The sequence below is a fragment of the Malurus melanocephalus genome, unplaced genomic scaffold (genome assembly GCF_030028575.1).
Source record: "Malurus melanocephalus ecotype Western Australia unplaced genomic scaffold, MMel_1.1 scaffold_4, whole genome shotgun sequence".
Lineage (NCBI taxonomy): Eukaryota > Metazoa > Chordata > Aves > Passeriformes > Maluridae > Malurus > Malurus melanocephalus.
Window position 1 is genome coordinate 2240074 of NW_026623236.1, and position 20234 is coordinate 2260307.

Genomic DNA, 20234 nt, shown 5'->3' on the forward strand with positions numbered 1-20234 from the left:
AATGACTAATTCACTTATAACTCCATGAGTTTAAAGAAACTACATTATTCTTGACTTACAGAGTCAAGACAAAGAAAAGCACATTCTTGTTTAGTGATGTGAGGTGTGAGCTGATGTGAGACATTTAATACAGAGCTGAAATAGTCTATTTTAAAACACAGGCACCATGAGTTTAAATTGCAGGACATGAAAAGTGAATTTAAGGCTAAGTTATTCGGCACTGTTGCATTCCTTTTCTGATACAAGTGTCTGTTTCTTTTTCATAAGTGACTTTTATATATTTAGGAGTCTTAGTTTTATTGACTTCCAAGTCAGAAAGTTTTCTGTGTTTCACTGAGCAGACAAATGTCTGAATACCTTTAAAATGCTCTACTATGGACTCAAAATCTTGTAAATGTTCTTCAGAAAAGTTATGGCAGTTCCAGTTTTGGATTGGTCTGYGTGGTTGAAAATACATTCAAGTAATTCACTGAAATGTTTTGTTTCCATTTCCCTGCTCTACTGCTTCACTAAGATTTGTACAATACAAGGTTTTTCTTGCTCTTGTAATATATTTTCAGTGGCTGAGAATAGAAGGAACCAGGAACTAGCATCATCTGTGTATTGATAGAAGAGTAAATTTGTGGATGAGAAAATGCAGATAGATGTGTGTGGACTTGACCAGTTTATTTTGCTTATATCTGTATATGTGTTGGATATGTATGTGTTGAAAATGTCCATACCCAATTGTATTATGGTTTGATTTTCTTTTATCCTTTGGAGAAATGCATTATTCTTTTGTTTGTTTAACAATGCTAATGTTCTTCCTTTTTGTTTTTTTTTGTTGTGTTTAACATTGCTAATGTTCTTCTTTTTTGTTTTTTTGTTGTAAGACATTTTCATCAGTTTAATTCTCTGAACTCCTTGAGACGTTTGTATAAAAATTACTAGTGAGTTAATCTTGTCTTATTTTTTTGATTTTTGCTCCTCCAAAAAATAGTTCAACAGCTATAGCTGTACTTCCTTTTGTTACCCCTTTCTCATCCTAAAGGCTCTCTTTCTTTATTTCCTTCCTGTAAAAGTGTTATGTAATCCTTCCCACAATATTAATAYTGTAGTACTCATATTGTTACATCTGCTAGTTCCCTAAACTGAAGGTAGTTTGAATTAGTAATATTTTCATGAATGCTAGTGGAAATTATGTCTTTAACTATTTCCTCTTTCTTTCCTTGTAACCCACTAGAACAGAAACAGATCAATATTTCCAAAAAGCTGTCCCAGAAATGTATTTGTCACAGCCAAGGTCATCTCTGTTGTTTCTAATTCCTATGTATTCACATTTTAGTGATATTCCACGGATTCCTGAGACTTCCCACCCCCCATTAGAGTCTAGTGAGTACACACCTTGTTCCTTTCTCTAAGCATGATCTTGCACCCAGCACAATTATTTCAGCTAYGAAAGATGGTCTGTGGAAATCACATTGGCTCTGAGTTTTTTGTGTTWCAAAATTCAGTGGGTTTTGGTCTTGTTAAATTTAAAGCAATATGGATGTGATTAAACATATGCAGATTTCAAATGTTAGCAGAATTCTATTTTTTTATTCTATATCTTGTATTTTTAATACCAAAATAATAATTTACTTCCTCAACATAAGAAAGTAAACAGTTATAAGGGACTGTCAGAGGTAAAATGGTGTCAGGATTTCACCTCCTGCACCAACCAGAGTAAGTCCAGAGTTCTTGTTTCTCTTTTTCTTAACAAGAAAACCTTGGTTAGGTGAACATTTTGTGCATCATGCTTTGAACGACTGGTGTTCTTTTTAACTATGCCATTTGAACATTTTCAGCCAGCATATTTGAGGGCCATGGCTCCCAGTCTSTTCCCATTTGAGCCTTTCCTGAGAATCAACTAGAAACCTTCCCTGGGACAGGGTTCTSGGTGTTCTCTTGTCACAAGCTCATACTATTAGTGAGGGTAATTTTTCACTGGTGGAGAACTGATGGCATCCAGCAGTTCCTGAAATATCCTCCATGCCAGATGCATGTCCTGATGTCTTCCCATTAAAATTTCAGGACTATAATCCATATAACAGATGTGGTTTATTCATCAAAGACTTGGGATCATAGAGTCAGAGTAGTTTGCATGGGAAGGGAGTTGTGCAGTTCAGAGAACAGTATTTTATTTAAAAGACTTGCTATGGTTTGCCAGTGATGTATGAGGAACACTTTTTTGTTATTTCAAATAAACCAAAAAATGATAGGTTTAATCTGGGAGGTAGGGGTAAACAGGCAGTCTTTTCATGATGCTTTCTGCATCAATTTAAAATCTTTCTATGTATATTCCAGTTAGAGTGTGTATAAATACAAGCTTTATGCAATTCAAAGAAAAAGCAATTTATAAGTTATCCAAATTTTGGATAGTAAGTTCATGTGTTTCTCATGTGGTTTTAGGTTCAAGTTCTTTTGAATCTCAGAAGATGGAAAGGCCTTCTATTTCTGTTATATCTCCGACTAGCCCTGGAGCCCTACGGGATGCRCCACAGGTCCTACCAGGGCAGCTTTCTGTGAGCATATTTTGTTTTTCTTGAGTTGTTAATGGAAATCTATGAAGTGTTGGTCCCTCAACCCTGYACTTCCCAAGGTCTGTTGGGAGGTCAAGAGATGTCCATTGTTGTTAAAGACTAATATCTTCAAAAGTTTTTTAGCACCCTCYGTATGGACTAACAATACATCACTGTAATCTTGGCAGATGWAAGAAATTGTCTTAATAYATCAAAGTATGCAGGAATTTACATTGAGAAGAGCCCATGAAAGTGCCTTGGAATTTGTCATTTTGTAGCTTCTGCATTGAAAATAATGACTTTGCTGTGCATGTTCAATAATCTGCAGATAACAAGCATAGTATCACTTTATTTTCTTTATGAGAACATTTAAAGAGCTAATAGTTAAGCATTACACTATTCAGTAATGCATTATAGTTTAGTTATATCTTGTAATACTAATTGAAGTCCTGCTTATTAAATATACTGTAAGTATATTTAGACTTTGTTTTCTACATTCTYATATTTTTTATATTGGTCATTGTCATGGTTTGAACTGTGCCCACGTTCCCTCACCCCCTCCCCACCGGAGAGGGAGAAGGGAGAGCGAAAACCCAATTAACACGAAAATATTTATGGCTTTGAGATAAACATAATTGGAAGAAAGATACCTATATGCTCCACAAATAGTCAGACAGGCTGCATAACTTAAGTTGCAAGATAGATTTATTACTACACACTACTAAGAATGGCACTGGGTGAAAAACAAAGATAGGGATATTTACAAAGAGAAGAAAAATAAAATGGACATTTTAAGACACCTGTTACACTTTCCCAGGGACCCATCTCTTCTTCCAAGTCCCCCCATCTCCACCCCTCCCATGTTGTCCCTCACACACAGCAGGGCAGGAGAATGAAAGTCTAACACAGATCAAAACACTCAGCTGTTGTCCAAGCGTTGTAGGATACAACATTCTTACAGCTCCAGCTGTGGGATGTGTCCTTTTCTGAGAAACAGTCAGTGTAAAACTGCTAATAGCAGAAAGGAACTTCTTTTCCTCGCAGGAGAAAAGAAAAGAAATGTCCTTCAAAGCCCATGTTGTTTTTTTCAGCGACGTGAGTCCGATTATCACAAACCTCCTGGCAGAACACAAAACACAGCTTCTTCTACATCAAAACGTCGTGGGGGGAGCAAATCTCTTCTCTACTTCTTGGCTTCATAATCAAAAAAACAGTCTGATCCTCAAAAGGCCAGGGTTTTTTCTCTCACAGCAAGGTCGCTTTACTTCTCTATACAGGTCTCTCTCTCAATATGATGGAAAAAGTCCTTTTCAAGAACAACTTATCTCCTCCAGCTTGTCTGAGAACCACAGCAAGGGCACAGCTTCTCCTTACTGTTCTATGATCTTTAGATGTCTCCATTTTTCTTCTTACATCTCCTCACCCTCCTGCTCTGTTTTTTTCCAGTGCAAAATACTAAGACTACRTGCYAKCAATTAACCTAAACATGGCGGCYGCATCTRTCTTGTTTTTAATTCCTTCTTAAATACTACAAAATACGTCATCACAGAGGTGTAACTACTCTGTGCAATTGGCCCAGGCCTGATGGTCAGCCTGTCCATCAACCTCAGAACCAATGATGGATTGGCTCTGAAACACAGGAGGGGGGCAGGGCTCTCTTTGCTGGAGAAGAAGAAGAAGGAGACACCCCTAGGACTTCTCACAGCAGCCATCTTTGTGGTTTCTTGATCCCCATCCCCCACCACCAAAAATTGGACCAAGCAAAACCATGACAGTCATATTAATCTATAAGTATACAGCCAACTTAAAATGTCCTATGATTATGATTTTTGYGAGAAATTATGTAGCTGTATGTTACTCTTTTCATAAAAACGTATGAAATGGTTACAAATCTGAGTAGATAGATTTCAACTATACCTTGAGATTTGATGCAGTCAGAGCTTCTTGCTATTTAATGTAGCTTTTAAGGTGCAGAGGTAAGACATACTGGTTTAAGTGCACTTACAGGTAGAAGATTGTGCCATGAGTACGTTAAACAATGGAGGTCTAGTCAGACACCATAATTTTATGCAGCTGTRATAAATATAACAGTCTTTGGTATATACCATTATCTTCTCTATCTAACATAATTAAATATTAAGGGATTTGAGATGCAACATATTTCATTGTCTCTGGGAAAAAAACACAGTGGTTACTTTTACATTGTGGTTATTTTTAATAAATTACTGAAAATCTTCTCCATTTTCAGTAATGTTTTCTGGTAACTTGATTCCTGTAGGTTAAACTCTGGTATGACAAAGTGGGACATCAGTTAATAGTAAATGTTCTACAAGCAACAGATTTGCCATCAAGAGTAGATGGACGCCCCAGAAATCCCTATGTAAAAATGTATTTTCTTCCAGACAGAAGGTAACAGTACTTCGGTTTAGAAAACTGTGTTTTAATTTACCGTGTATTAATCAACTTTTAGTGAATGCTTATGAAGAACTCCTTTTTACAGTTTTTTGTAACTAAGTTAATTATAACAGAATATTGTATTTGAATCGTGCAAGTCAATACCAATTTATGTGAGAATGTGATCCACGTTGCAGAAAATACTTTTCTGCTGTGTGCAGAAAATACTTTTTTCATTTAGGCATTATCAGATAAGAGAGAATGAAAACAGTTAAGTGCTGATGAGTACATGGTATTTCCTGATTTATTTCTATGAATAATTCACAACAAAATTTATGTTCCAGTGATAAGAGTAAAAGAAGGACCAAAACCGTAAAGAAAAGTCTAGAGCCGAAATGGAATCAAACTTTTCTCTACTCACATGTACATCGTAGAGATTTTAGAGAACGAATGCTTGAAATTACTGTATGGGATCAGCCAAGGGTACAAGAAGAAGAGAGTGAATTTCTTGGAGAGGTGATGCATACAATTACATTTTTTCTGAATTTATTGTTTGGTTTTGAACGCATTTGCACATGTATTTTGTATATGTGTTTCTGTGTGTGCCTTGAAAGTAAAACTGAAACCTGATGATTTTTCTGCTAGATTCTTATAGAGCTGGAGACAGCACTTTTAGATGATGAACCACATTGGTATAAGCTACAGACACATGATGAATCTTCACTACCTCTGCCTCAGCCATCACCATTCATGCCAAGAAGACATGTTCATGGTGGAGAAAGCACTAGCAAAAAATTACAAAGTAGGTCCAAATTCCATTAAGGCRTCTTAAATTTTAAATTATAAAAGTTGGATATGGTGTAGTGGTAATTAAATTCCAAATAAAATAAAAAAGATACTATTTCATAGTCTTTAAAAACTATGAAAGTGTGTGGCAAGAAAGGAGATTTAAATTATAACATTATGACACATCAGCCTTACACCTGTGATGTATAACTTTCAAGTCTGTGGAACCTGCAGGAATTGATTTGGCGTTCAATAGCAAAACAAAATTGTTTAAAGATTTGTTTGCCTAGATTTTCTTTTCAACAGAAAGATGAAGTTTATAATTACTGGATAATAAAAAAAAATTTTTTGAAAAATAAGTCTTCAAAGACTTACAAGCTTAAAAACACTTTTCACCATAAAGTTAGACTTAACCTACAATATGCTCATTAAAGTGTACTTCTGCAGAAAAGAGAAATTGTATTCATGTATTTGGGAGGTACAGTTGTTTTCATGAATCTGATGTCAGGTTTGTATGAGGCATGTTAAAAGAAGGAAATATTGCAACATTGTAGTTTCTCTGTTCATTTAAATTAGGATTTACTTAGAACTATGAAAGATGTAGGGGATTATTTTAAAATACATTTCCAAGCCATTTTTCTAAAACATGGAAGTCATTCACTCCAGCCAATGCGTAGGAAATTGGTGCACATTCAGGAATGTGTGCTACTGCTACTGTGTGCTATAAATATGTGCTACTGCTGTAATTGCTGCATAGATGTCCAAATGGAGGATATATAKAGAGAGAGCAAATTAAAGGTTATTTTTCATGAGGTATTTGAGCTTTTGTAAAGCTGGAAGTGCTGTTTCCTCTTCCTCTCTCTCACCATATGCTGTCTCATCTCCTTTCCTGTTCAGCAAGCTGATTCAGCATATTCACTGAAATAACACAAAAGTTGGGGTTTTTTCCTTAATTTGAGTTTTGCTTTCTGCAGGCTTAGTGAGATAAACTATTCTAGTGAGGAATTACTGAGRACTTGAGGGAAAGAGAAAGGGAAAGGGAAGGAGGCTGCAGCAGCTGTAAGATGTTAAATTGGCTCAGCTGTCTGTGAGGCATCAGATAGTCACTGCAGTTGAGTTCTTTATTGTTTTGACTTAAAATCATCTTTTTTTTGTTTCAGTGTTATGTTAAACGAACATATTTATACATTTTATAACATGACCAGATGTTCAGGTATTTGTTTACCTTACTTTACTGTTGTGCAGGATCTCGGCCAATCAGTGATAGTGACATCTCAGATTTTGATGTTGATGATGGTATTGGAGTTGTTCCTCCAGGTGCGTGGATGAACAGCATGGTCCTGCTTTCTTTTTCTTCTTTTTTTTTTTTTTTTTTTTTTTTTTTTTTTTTTTTTTTTTTTTTTTTTTTTTTTTTTTTTTTTTTTGGAATATTTTGGAATATTGAGGATACTGGTTTTGGATAGTGTGTTGTGGAAAAAACCAGTTTTCCTGATTATTCCATGATACCTGTCCCAAACTTGCTAAATTAAAAGATTCTACTATCCATTCATTTATGTTACTTTTGCATATCATTCTTCTTATGTGAACCACTGGTTGGTTGAAATCATTTAATTTTTTACTGTGTAATGCTCCAAGCATTGTTTAAAATGCAAATGAAATTTTAGAAAACCTCACATTTTAAAACTGTAGTTTTCAGTGTATATTGAAAGCATTTTTTAATTATTTTGCTTTTTGCTTGAAACTTAGCTATAATGCAGTCTCCCACGGACTTTACTGATAATGCATGGCTATAGATTAAGATGCATGTAGCATGGCTATATCTTTTATAATTTTCATAAACCTTCATGAACTATCATTACCCTAAATGTTCATAAATATATACTGTAGAGACTGTCATGGTTTGACTTTTAGTTCAGCATTCCTAACATACTGAAAATCTTGAGGATTAGCTTGGATACCACATTCTTCTAGTTCTTGACTGTTGCCACAAGTCAGATAAATATGTTTCCCAATTGTCCTGAGCTAACTGAAGACTCGTTATGTCATTGCCAGCACTAAATCAGTTTTTCTATGGATCTTCCTGATGAAAAACACTGAATTACATCATGGTGGGATTCAGAAAGCTTTCTGTCTTCATGATCTSTGTTTAAAATAATCTCAAAATTTATTTATCCATTATAAAACTKTACTAATAAATCACATATTTTATTAATGTAGTATCATCTTGATGTTTACTAGCACATCTAGAAATCTGGACTGGAAGTTCTCCTTCCTTTGATGCTGATTGGGTTATTTTCTTACTTTATWTACATTGCACCTCAGTTGCTAAGAGAGAAATTAATTCATGTATATCTAGTTACAATATTTGATATTTTTACATCAGCACAAAGAGTGAGCATTTAAAATTAAATATAAATCATGGGCTCTAGATATTTTTCCTGTGGTTTTTCTTTGGATTTTTTGTTGGGTTTTTTTGTAGTTGACAATGTAGATACTGGTGTATCTTTGTAGACTTTCTTATGTTTAAAGTTTCAATATATTTTATTAAGAACTGGGGCTTTTTTTACAGCTGCCAGTCCTTCCATGCATCCACTTGAAATAAATAATTTTCCACCTGACAGAAAGYATTTAAAATGGTTCAGCTGAATGAGCTGGACTTTGTTCACTGGGGCAGTATTTGAATAACTTATTCCTATTGAAATTTCTTTGGACTTCATGCTCAGGTGTGCCTTTGGAAAATGCGTAGATCCAAACTTTCTCAGAGATCACTGTAGAAAATAGCCGGATTTAATCTTTAGAATTAGATTTGTGATGATACGAGAGTCTCCAGATTAAAAATGAAAGGGCATGGTGAGAAAACTCTCTCTGAAGTCTACCTAATCAGAAACATTTTGCTACTTCACCTGACCAAGCACAAATTGGTCCATTTTGAGTTTAATGAATATATCTGTTTGGCAATTCTAAGTGGAGTTCATCTGTTTGTGATTCTCATSTGAAATGGATATGCATATAATTGTGTGGGGTTCGTTTCCATATGGAACCTAAATTCGTAAAAGGTAGTTAGACTTTAAGCACACAGAGACAAAGAAAATGCCAATGTTACCCACCATGGTGCTGATGTATGATGAATAAGCACTGTCTTTTTTGAAAGTATATTTATCCTGTTAARGAATCATTAAGGTTGGAAAAGACCTTTTAGACTGTCGAGTCCAACTGTTATTCCAGCACTGCTATTCCAGTTCACCACTAAACCCTGTCTTCAAGTGATGCATCCACATGCTACTTGAACCCTTCAAGGGACAATGATTACACCACTTCCCTCTACAGCCTATGTCAGTCTTTGGCAACCCTTTCAGGGAASAAATTTTTCCWAGTATCTAATCTAAACCTCTCCTAGCACATCTTGAGGGCATTTCCTCTTCTCCTGTCACTTGTTATCTRTGAGAAGAGGCTGACCTCACCTTGGTGCACTCTCTTTTCAGGCAGCTGTGGAGAGTGATCAGGTCCCCCCTGAGCCTCCTSTTCCCAGGCTGAACACCCCCAGCTCCCTCAGCYGCTCCTCACAGGACYTGTGCTCCAGACCCTTCACCAGCTCCACTGCCCTTCTCAGGACTCTCTCCAGCCCCTCAAYGTCCATCCTGCAGTGAGGGGCCCAGAACTGGAYRCAGGATTTGAAGTGTGGCCTCACCAGTGCCCAAGTACAGAGGGACAATTATTTCCCTGSTCYTGCTGGCCACACTGTTGCTGACASARGYCAGGATGCCATTGGCCTTCTTGGCCMCCTGGGCACACCTGGCTCATGTTCAGCTTCTGTCAYCCAGCACYCCCAGGTCCTTTTCCCTGGGCAGCTTTCCAGSCACTCTGTCCCYATCCTGTRGCWCTGCCTGGGGTTGTTGTGACCCAAGGGCAGGACCYGGCCYTGGGCCTTGTTGAACCTCATACCAGAGGCCTTGGCCCATGGATCCAGCCTGTCCACATTTCCCTGCAAAGCCTTCCTATACTCCAGCCCAAATCAGTGTTATCTGTGAAATTACTGAGGGTGAGTTCTGTCCCCATGTCCCTATTATTGATAAAGACATTACACAGGACTGGCTGCAATGCTGAGTCCTGGGGAGCCCCACTGGTGACCATCTGGTGACTCCATTTGCCACCAYYCTCTRGGCYCRGCCAYCCAGACAGTTCGTACCCAGCAAAGAGTGCCCCTGTCTGAGCTGTGGACTGCCAGCTTCTCCTGGAGAATCCTGGGGAAACAGTGTAAAATATTTTAATAATTTATAGGTAAAAACCATCCACAGCCTTTCCCTCATCCACTAAGAGGGTGACCTTGTCATAGAAAGAGATCAGTTTAGTCAGGCAGAATCTTCGTGAAAGTTATCAATTTCCTCTTTTTTCCTGAAATATTGAGGAAAAAAATGAAGTTATTTTGTCCCCTTAATATCTCAAGATTTTCACAAAGGTTATTGCTCATTTTGTAATAAATAAACACATAACAACAAAACGTAAAAGCACAAAATTTCACTTCATCTCCATTAAAGCTAAAAAAGTTAAGGAAAACATTTGTGCTAATTTTGCTAACATTGGAAATCCTTAAAACTATGCTTTCATTTTTTTTTACCAGTTGCTAAGGCAAATGCAGTAYTAGAATTTAGTAATAACAAAACTATTTTCCTAGAAGTTTCAGCAGCTGCAAAGAATCACTGCTTGTCAATGGAAATAAAGATTGCTACATCAAAAATAGTGGTACTTTAATAAATTCCAAAGTAAGTTAGGAAAAGTTTTTTTCCCTTGTCATGTCACTAATGTATCTTATCTTTAATGCAATTGTAACACCCTCATTTATTATTAGTACCTTGCAGTGATATACTATTTGTTTYATCAGGTCATAGATATGTTCATAAAAGTTTATATCAACAGCTGAAAGTAATTTTTATTTGAAGCTCAGATTTAGCAAGTGATTTTCATAGGGGTTTTGTGGTATGCTGGCATCCATTTGCACAAAGAGAATATTATTTTAAATCTCTCAACCTCTCCTTAGATGAGAGATGCTCAAGTCTCTTAAGCATGTTTGTGAGCTAGTTTTAAATCATGTCTTAAGCAYGTGAGCTAATTTTAAATCAGTCCCTCTGTGTCTGTATTGTACTGGGCAGCCCAGGACTCCATAAGGGTCAGTCAAGGTTTTAATAAAACCTGAATATGTATTGACCTGTCTGTTTAACCAAAGCTTCGGTAACTTTCTTAATTAAAAACAAAATTAAAAAAAGCTTATACACAGTTGGCAATAGCCCCAGCAGTATTTTTTAACAAGGTATTTTGCTTATCCTATGGGTAACTYTTCAGAACAGTTTATTTTTCTGTCACGTGTAACCTGTATAAATGGTTGCATTGTATTTACCTTGCTCCTGTAACAGCAGGGTGATATCAATACAGTACTTTGTCGTTGTCTGTTTTGTCTTTAAGAAAAAATAACATAATTATGGTATGAAACATTTGCCAGAACCATTTTCATCATCCATACTGCATTCATTTCCTGTCACACCTGACAGTTTCCCATGAGCAACTGAGAAACTTCTGCATAAAGTACCATCAGCTTGGTTGCTGCTATCATGCTGGTCCATGCAAAATTTTCCTCTGCTCACCCTGAAGAGCAGAGAGTCTTTGTATTTGAGCATATGAGGAAATGTTACTGTTGCTGTCACTGTCATGGTCACTGTGAAAGTATGGATGTGATTTGACCAGTTGGACAATTCTTGAATTAATACTTAGGATAAGTATGAGTTACAATTGCTATGTCTGTTCTCTAAGCTTTGTGTACATACACTGCATGGGTTCTGGTATTTTTCCATAGATAGCTTGGCTATAAAAAATACATAACATAAAATCATCTTTCTGTGGTAAATTTTTGAGTTTACAGAATAATCCTATGTGCAGGTTTTTTGGCAGACTAGAAATGGTCTAGAAATATATTTTAAATTTATATTTAATTTTTTCTACTTAAATTGTATATATTTCAGTACAATTGCCTAAAGGTTGGAAAGAAGTTTAGGATTTCTTTGGTTTTAGTGTTTAGTAAATGTAAACTGCTCTTCTTTCTGGTAGAGATGACAGGCTTTTTTGTAACACAAGCTTGTTTGGAAAATGAAATACCTTTTTTCAAATACAGCTTAGATTTAGTTATCCTGGGAAAGGGAACACATCCAGCTTTTGTCATATTTTTTGTTCCTCTAACAATAAACCAAGACATTTTCTGCAGCAATCTTGGTAGGTGAATYTCCACTGAAGTCCTGAGGGAGTTCTTTTTTCCTTCAAAATTTGCACCTAATCCTTGTCMTGAGATCAGGGAGATCCTCATGTTTCTTTATAATTTTATAACAAAATTCTGAAACACCTTTTTGGCAGGTAAGGTACTCCAGCATCACAGCGTACCAAAACCTGTGGAACATTGGAGTCCTACTTTGTTAAAAGGTTGAGAAACCTCAGTAGATGCTTTCATGCATGTTGTCAGGTTTAGAGGCCATTAGAATGCATTGGTAAACTATTACACATTTTGGGAAAAAAGTGTGAATGCTTCTTTGATGTTTGTGGTCAGGGTTCAGACTCACAGCTAAAAAGGGTATTAAATGTCAATGAATACATGATCAAGCCTAATACAGACTCTGTGTTCAGGCCACACTTTTAAAAGAGGTTCTATTTGTAATTGGATCAAAGAAAAACTAGATGAATCATATAAATTGTATAAAATATTTAAAAAACCTCCAAAGTTAAAACCCTGTAATGAGATCCATTAAAAGGGCAATTTATTTAATTTCTGCAATTAACAGGTGACAAAATCATAGTCTTTTCCTGCATGAAAAGAAGATCTCTGATAYAGGCTGTTTTTTTAAGCTGAAAAAAAATCACACATTACAGTAACTTTAATGCTAGACATATTCAGAAAAGGAGCAAAATTATTATTTTGATACCTTAGGAAGRATTTGTGAAGTGATTAAGGGATGACTTTCTTTCATTAAGGGATTTTCTGTCAAGGGATTCTTGTAATCTAATTTAAATGTCTAGAAATGAGCAAATGAAGTCTGAGCAGATCACCTGAGGCTCTTCTGGAAAGATAACGGGCACTTTTTGAAAGCTGTTATCTTACTGAGCTTCACTGTCTGTTTTAGGATGGGTTTCAAAATGTTTGACAAGGCAGAGTTTGACAAGGCTAAATAGAAAAAGGCACAACAATACTGAAATACTGAAAATGTACTAACATTGTGCTGATTTTTTTTAATATCTCATGTAAGAATGAACTACAAGAAATTCTGCTGCTTCTTCATAGTATTTGGAAAAAATACTCTGCAAAGTATGCAACACCCAATATTTGGTACAATRTGCTCTAAATCATAGTAATTTTTTTAAGTGGATGTCTTTGGCCAAGTTCAGTAGGAGAACATCTTTGTGTTTATCTGAAACAGGAGACAGAAAGATGCTTTATATATGGGCAGTCCCATGTGAGTTTGTTGTGTCGTACGCAGGCGTGGTTTCTCTATTTTTCAGATGAGGTAAACCTGTACTATTTAGATTGCTTTCAAACACTTTTTTATATACACAAAATACCCAGAATATTCTTCCCCAAGTAAGAAAACTGCTCCACATCTTCCAGTACGAAAAAAAATCTCATTTTTCCAGTCTCTGTACATGTAGACATTTAAAGGTAATGCTAGTAATTTATCCTGCATGATATATCGAGGATGTACAACAGCTGAATGATGACCTGAAAGTTGTGTAAGCAATTAGATATGTACTCCTGGAAGACTAGCCATCTGAATTCTTTCTCAACCCAGACCTTTATTCTCTAATTTCATTTTGTTACCCTCTTGCCAGTAGGTTATAGGTCTAGTACTAGAGAAAGTAAATCCACAACGCTAACTGTGCCAGAACAGCAAAGAGCAACAACACATCATCGTTCACGTTCCGTGTCTCCTCACCGTGGCGACGATCAGGGCAGGCCCCGTTCACGTTTACCACATGTGCCATTACAGAGGTAGGCATCACAATGTGACTGCAAGTTTGGAGAATCTGTCATTATTAAATTCTCTCTTGTTCAGGAATTTTTCACTATTTCAAAGCTTGATTTYTGTATGTAGATTTATTAGTGCAGTATTTGAACTTGATATATGGTTTTGTTARTCATTCAAGAGCACTCATGGGATGAATCACAACTYTGTAAGACTTGCCTTTTTTTACTCMTATTTTCTCTGGTTCATCATCTGTRTACCATAACTAATACATAGGTCTGGAATTTCATTTCAGTYRGTGGCTGGATCTTGTATGAAGCAACTTAAGTATATTTCTAGGAGAATAGTGGCATGTATAAATTGCATCATTTGTAACGGCTTTCTTTTAGAAATTGTGTATTAATAATTTATTATTAAAAACTTCCTTCAAGCAACTTGTACTGCAATCCGTTGTTTTTCATGAGAAAACAAAATCATCATACATATTTCTGCTTTTCAGGAGTTTAGATGAAATTCATCAAATGAGAAGATCACGTTCTCCAACTAGACACCATGATGCCTCCAGAACTCCAGTTGATTACAGATCCAGAGAGATGGATAGTCAGTATTTGTCTGATCAAGAAAGGTACATTGTCAGCCTGAACTTGGAAAAAAGTTTAGAAATGTCTTTCTTTGTCAGTTTGCCTAATTTTCAGATTTTCATTAGAAATATGACTGATAGCAATGGGGAAGGGAGAGAATTCATGCTAACTGATAGAGTCTAGTGCAATTGTTAAATTATCTATAGTTTTTTTTTAGTAAAACTGCACTGAGTTGACAGTAACAGCACATATCTCGAAAAATTATTCTTGGCTCTTTGTCCTAGAGATTCTGCTACTTTTTCATAAATAAAGCGCAGAGATTATTGCAAGAWAGCCCTACAGCCTAATGTATACCCTAGCTATTCTTGTAATGTACCAGAATTTACTAGTTGCACTAGCCAGGAAAATACCAGGCGTGAATTCCTCCTAGCTGGGAGTTGGATGTACTCTGGTTTGCATTCATATGCTTACAGATTTTGGACATCTGTGGGTGCAGTCTCACGGATCTTATGTAACATTCTGGTGAGCTTTGTACCCAGGCATATCAAGGATAGTTGTAGAGCTGGTTGTAGTTTGCAAAAATTTCCATTCTTAGATTCATGACAGACACATGCATCCCTCTCTGGAATACATGGAGTGGCTGCATTCAGAGAACACTTGGTCTCTCCTTGTAGGCAGTGTTTTCAGGTATTAAGGAATAATAGTCTGATAAAATGGAAGAAATTCGAATTTGTGTTTTTTTTATAGCTGACAAAAGGGTTAGAAAGTTATTTCAACTCAGTATTGTGAAAAATAATGATGACAGTCACATAGATTATCAACTTTATTGGGTTGTTTACTTAAAAATATCAGATAGCTAGGCTATATAGCAAACTTTTACTATTCAGATAAGATTAATTGTCAGAGTAATGTCTTTGATTTTTTTTTGGCAGTACTTTTAGAACTAAGTATGACAAAATCTTTCCATATAATCCAGTAAATTCAATACAGAACATAAATTTCATAGTGATGTGAAAACATGTAAATGTTAAATCATAAAAGTCTCTGGAAATCTTTGGCCAATTTTGAAGCAACATAAAGATTGAAGAACCGATGGTGCTTAAAGTTAAGCCTRTTCAGTTTTGTGTATGATCTTTCCTGTTTTACTTTTGTAGTATGGTAACATAGATATGGGAATTAATGAGTAATCTGTTACATTTAAAAATCAAATTTATAGGCAAGAAGTGTGTACAGGATTGACTTAAGTTTGGTTTTCRTACTGAATTTCCTTTCAGAGGTGAATTTAAATTGTTTTTAAATATAGTAGTCAGATTTATAGTTAGGCTGATTCAAGTAACATCCACTTGTTGCAAATGTTTTCTGTTGTTATTCATTTTGGGCGCTAATATATTCAAAAGATTCCTGAGTATATTCCTGATTCATCATTCCTGAATATATTTCTTATTCATCAGATTTGAAATGAAGAAGGCTTTGAAAAGTAGCTTTTGTCAGTATAAATATAGACACTTAACTGTCTAGAAATTTCTCTTTTAATAAAGCTTCAAACCAAGACATAACTGGTGATAAATGCATGAATCATGGATAGGAGCAGGGTTTATGCTGAGCCTTTCTTGGGAATGAGCAATGGGCTGCTGGATTTGTTCAGACAAGTGAGACATTCTTCAGTTCTTTTCAGTGTTTAGGAAACTTTTTTCAGAAGTTTAAAGATCAGACACAAAGGATGTACATGCCTTATTTGCAGGGTTTAAAATGGGTCCATGAATTTACTGTCCTTGAATAATAATCTTGTCTGCAGTGGTCTCCTTTATTCCATTTTTCTTTTCATCTTTTCCCCCAGATTTCATAAGTTGTGAAGGCTGTTTAACTCTGGCAGGTTTTGCTGGCTTTCAGTACAAAAGAATAGCATCATATGAAAGATCCAGACTAGGTTTTTTTGAGAAAGATTCTCTGTCATATCCAAGAATTGAAAAAAAACCAACTTCATTAAATATGATTTATTAGTATAAGAGTAGTGTAGATATTACATGTGGTGCATTCATCGAAACAAGTACATTTGCATAGGTATTTAACGTAAACTTGGCTTGAAAGTTGAGGAATTACGTGATAATTACATGGCAGAAATTACAGCAGCTGATTAATTTCAATAATTTTTTCAATGATCTGTTATTGGTCCAAAATTAATACTGAATAATAATATAGGTCTTAGTAAAAATAGCTACAACCACTCTTACAGAAGCATCGATTGCAATAAATTTCCAGTGGAACCTACTTGTCCACTTCAACAGTTTTATATATATTTATATACATATATGCACACATGTATGAATATATATAAACTGTTAGGAAAAGCTTTTTATTAAGAAATCATTGTCAAATTTTCAAGAGCATGGCACTTTTCTTTTTTGTGTGTTTCTTTTATTCCTCAGTAAAATCTGTCAAAACAAAAAACATTTGTTCGAGAATAATAGTCTCTATTTTAAATGTTGCCCAAACCAGACTTAATTTATCAGAGAATTGCATATTCTCACATTATTGGTAATCTACTTGATGGATTCTTTATGGATTCTTTATGGATTCTTTTATATTTTTTTTTAATTTGAAGATATTATGGTGGATTTGTTATTTTATATCACTTTTCAGGATTTTTTATTAATGTTTGCCTTGGGCCAATTACAATTATTCTTTGGCTTAGCCAAGGTAAATAATAACAACATACCCTATGATTTAATGTGGACTTAAAAATAGTAGTTGCATCTACTTTGCAAYTTCAAAGAAAATAGTAACTTTTTCCCTAAAATCCATAGTTGTTCGTAGTTTGGAAAACTGCATATAAATTGTGTTGGTCCTCTAAGTTTATGAATAGAAATTTGGCTTAGAAGGAAAACTAAAAAATTCAATTCAACTTCAGTACATATTGTTGCATCAAAATCAAGCTGGTGGCTCCAGATGTAATGGAATCTTACAAGACTCACAAGCCATTATTTCAAGTTGCCCAGTTTAGAACTTTAGATAAATAATGCCTATACTGTACCAATGAAATGGATCGTTCTATAACAGCATGAAGTGTAAAACGCATTGAAAAACTAYTGCTTTATCTGTTTTGTAATATTTTCTCTCTTTTTTTTTGCCATAGTACTTCATGGGATTCCCTGCTTCCTTTAAAATTAGCATGTTTCCATGAAGCTTACCTTTAATTTCATGTTTACAATGATAGGAGTTTTGGAGCTTGGTCTTTCTGATTGTGTTGAAGTGCGTAAAACTACAGGATTAATTCAAGGGATATTTCATATCATAGTCATAATTACCATAGGCATATATATGCATTAATTTTACCATCTTGCTGGCTGTAGTATGTGTTTGGTTACAGTATAAGAAAAACAGAATAGATGGCTGATTTTCCTCAATTTGAAAGAATCAGAAACAAAAAGTCTCATCGCTGATTAGCTTTTTTTTGTTTCTTTAGGATTACGTTACAAAATACCATCAAGAGCTATGAGTCAGAATTTATGCTTGGCCAAACATAATATTTCAAGTGAACATATATTTTTGATTTTCCCTAAAGGGTRTCTGGTTACTCTTCCCATAAACCAATCTGCATTAAATCACTATCAAACCTTCTTTGTTTTACATGTATGATTTTGCAGGAAGCCACAAAACCCAACACAAAACAAACAAYAAGCATCTTTCTTTTTTTCCCTAAAGCAACTCTCCATTCATTAGTTCATGAGACAGGAGGTTATGAGAAATCTGTCGCCATTTTATGTATTTGTTTTGTCATGAGGGCTCTGRAAAAGTACTTCTGAATTTTTTTTAAAAATCACAGAAGGAGGTGCCACACTAAAAAGAATTTCTTGAAAATGTAATTACTACCCATTTTTTTGGCTCATATTTTTTTGAGATGTGCAGTCAGAGTTTGAATGTTATYAGAGTATCTATCTGGTTGGATGCTTCTTGTTTCTTTTTATGTTTTCATTTGCTTATCATTGGCATAACCCATGTCATCTAATGCTTCATAACRATATCTGTTTCACTCACCACCCATCCTGTCTGTGCAGTGAGCTTCTTATGCTGCCCAGAGCAAAGCGAGGAAGAAGTGCAGAGTGCCTACATACCATCAGGTAAATACAGGAATGTGGTAATCATTAACACATCTGGTTAGTTGTTTATACTTTCTGTGCCCAGTGTTTTTCCCATGGTGGTATTTAGTCCCAGTAAATAAAGAACTTCCAAGTACATTGTGATCCAGATGTCAGTTGTTCTTTTTTTGTTCATTTTAATTCAGATTGAGATGTGTATATATGTTTGTGAACGTCAGTAGTAAGGATTAAAGGAGTTGAAGAAATTTTGGTTTTGCAGTTGTATTTTGTGGTAGATTTTCTGTCTAGTCACAAAAGTCCTGATCTCCCAATGCATGACAGCATTGTTATAATTTCAGACTTCACTTTTTTATTTCATTTTATGTTTTCTTCTATTTGCATTTTTACGTTTGTATAACAGCCATGCACAATTAAACAACCTTTGTCTGGTTAAACATGCTGATTTTTTTTTTTATCTATGAAGATATATATTAATCTCATGCAATCACTTGCAGAGGAATAAATACTGATTTACGAGGTCTTACTGGAAATCCCAGATTTGAGGGGTCTTGTATTGTTTTGCATCTAAAAATGGTTCTATAAATTGGATCCACATATAAACTTTGTAGTTTGGGCCTATCTTCAGTCTTCATTAAGCTTTTGTTCCAAACCTTGGAGCTCCCTGTCTTACCATTTTCCAGTGTTGTGAAACTAAATGGGACTGAAATATCTTAATCTAAAAAAATCAAAGTCTGCTCCCCCACTTTTTTATTCACTGTGTCTGTTAACTTTGTTAAAAATCCATGACAGATTGTGTAGAATATCTTTCACAATAAGTAAAAATGTAGGTTGAAGTTGAGTAATTAACCATTCACCTACTTCAACCAGGTAGTTATCCATTTGTCCCTTCAGGATCTGGATGTTGAGAAGAGTTCTGTGTCTGTGCTGTATGTTTAAAATCATAAACTGTAAAACCATGTTGTCTAGTGCTATTATTCATTTACCTAATGTAGGATTTTCTCTTACAAATACTGTAAATGGCATTTTTTAAATGCCTTGTCTTGCTTTAATTTTCATCATCAAATTTGAAACAGTATTGGAGGTGCCATGACAGGATTCTGTTAAAAACATAGTAGTATAAAGCTAAAATAATAAATATGAAACCTTTCCAAAAATTCTGCATCAGTGAAGCTGTTAAATTAGGCTTTTATTATCAGTAGAAATTCTCATACCTAAGTTAAAAAGGCTTTTCCTTCAGATTTTAGGTTTTAGGGTTTAATAATTTATTTAACTTCTTGTTGTTATATGTCTCTTTATTGTCAGGTAATAGCAATTTTTTCTGCCTCTTTCCTGTGTCCCTTCTGCTGCATCTTCTGTAGCTTCACCCTCTTCCTGCCTCCAGCCCTGTGCTTTCCTCTATCCCTCTTAAAGATTATAATTGTCATTATAATTTTTCAATGACATTGCTTAAAGTCTCAGTGAGGTAAATACTGTATTTTAAACTTTAGGTGCACTTTGTCCAGCCATTAGCTTTCCAATAGTTTTACAAATCYACTAAACCAGTCTGGCCAAAGCAAAAAGTTGTGCATGGACAGCAATAGAGTTAGGAAAGAGCTACACTGAATTCAGAGCATACAGCCCTTTCTTGCCTTTTCTTTATTCCATTTATTGGTTTTGTATCTTTGTAATAAAAAATCCCACAAATTAACCCTTTAAAAGTAATAGTAATGATATACTATAAAACAGGATGGTACTTATAATAATGTATTGAAGGTGAATATAAAAGCAATAGATGACAATAGGTTCATTCTTTGAAATTTAACTTTGGTGCTTGTACACTGATTCCAAATAATGCCCCAAAAC

The 20234-nt window shown here is 35.1% G+C and overlaps 1 protein-coding gene across 2 annotated transcripts in view; it reads left to right on the forward strand.

Moving 5' to 3' along the window:
• RIMS1 (regulating synaptic membrane exocytosis 1) overlaps nucleotides 1-20234 on the forward strand; it is a 310345-nt gene that overhangs the window by 183618 nt on the left and 106493 nt on the right. For both annotated transcript variants that reach the window (XM_057369045.1, XM_057369055.1), the window contains 9 exons: nucleotides 1325-1371; nucleotides 2431-2543; nucleotides 4819-4949; nucleotides 5279-5450; nucleotides 5580-5736; nucleotides 6966-7037; nucleotides 13584-13740; nucleotides 14214-14339; nucleotides 18351-18413. In XM_057369045.1, coding sequence (XP_057225028.1) covers nucleotides 1325-1371; nucleotides 2431-2543; nucleotides 4819-4949; nucleotides 5279-5450; nucleotides 5580-5736; nucleotides 6966-7037; nucleotides 13584-13740; nucleotides 14214-14339; nucleotides 18351-18413 — 1038 coding nt within the window. The remainder of the gene's footprint in view (nucleotides 1-1324; nucleotides 1372-2430; nucleotides 2544-4818; nucleotides 4950-5278; nucleotides 5451-5579; nucleotides 5737-6965; nucleotides 7038-13583; nucleotides 13741-14213; nucleotides 14340-18350; nucleotides 18414-20234) is intronic.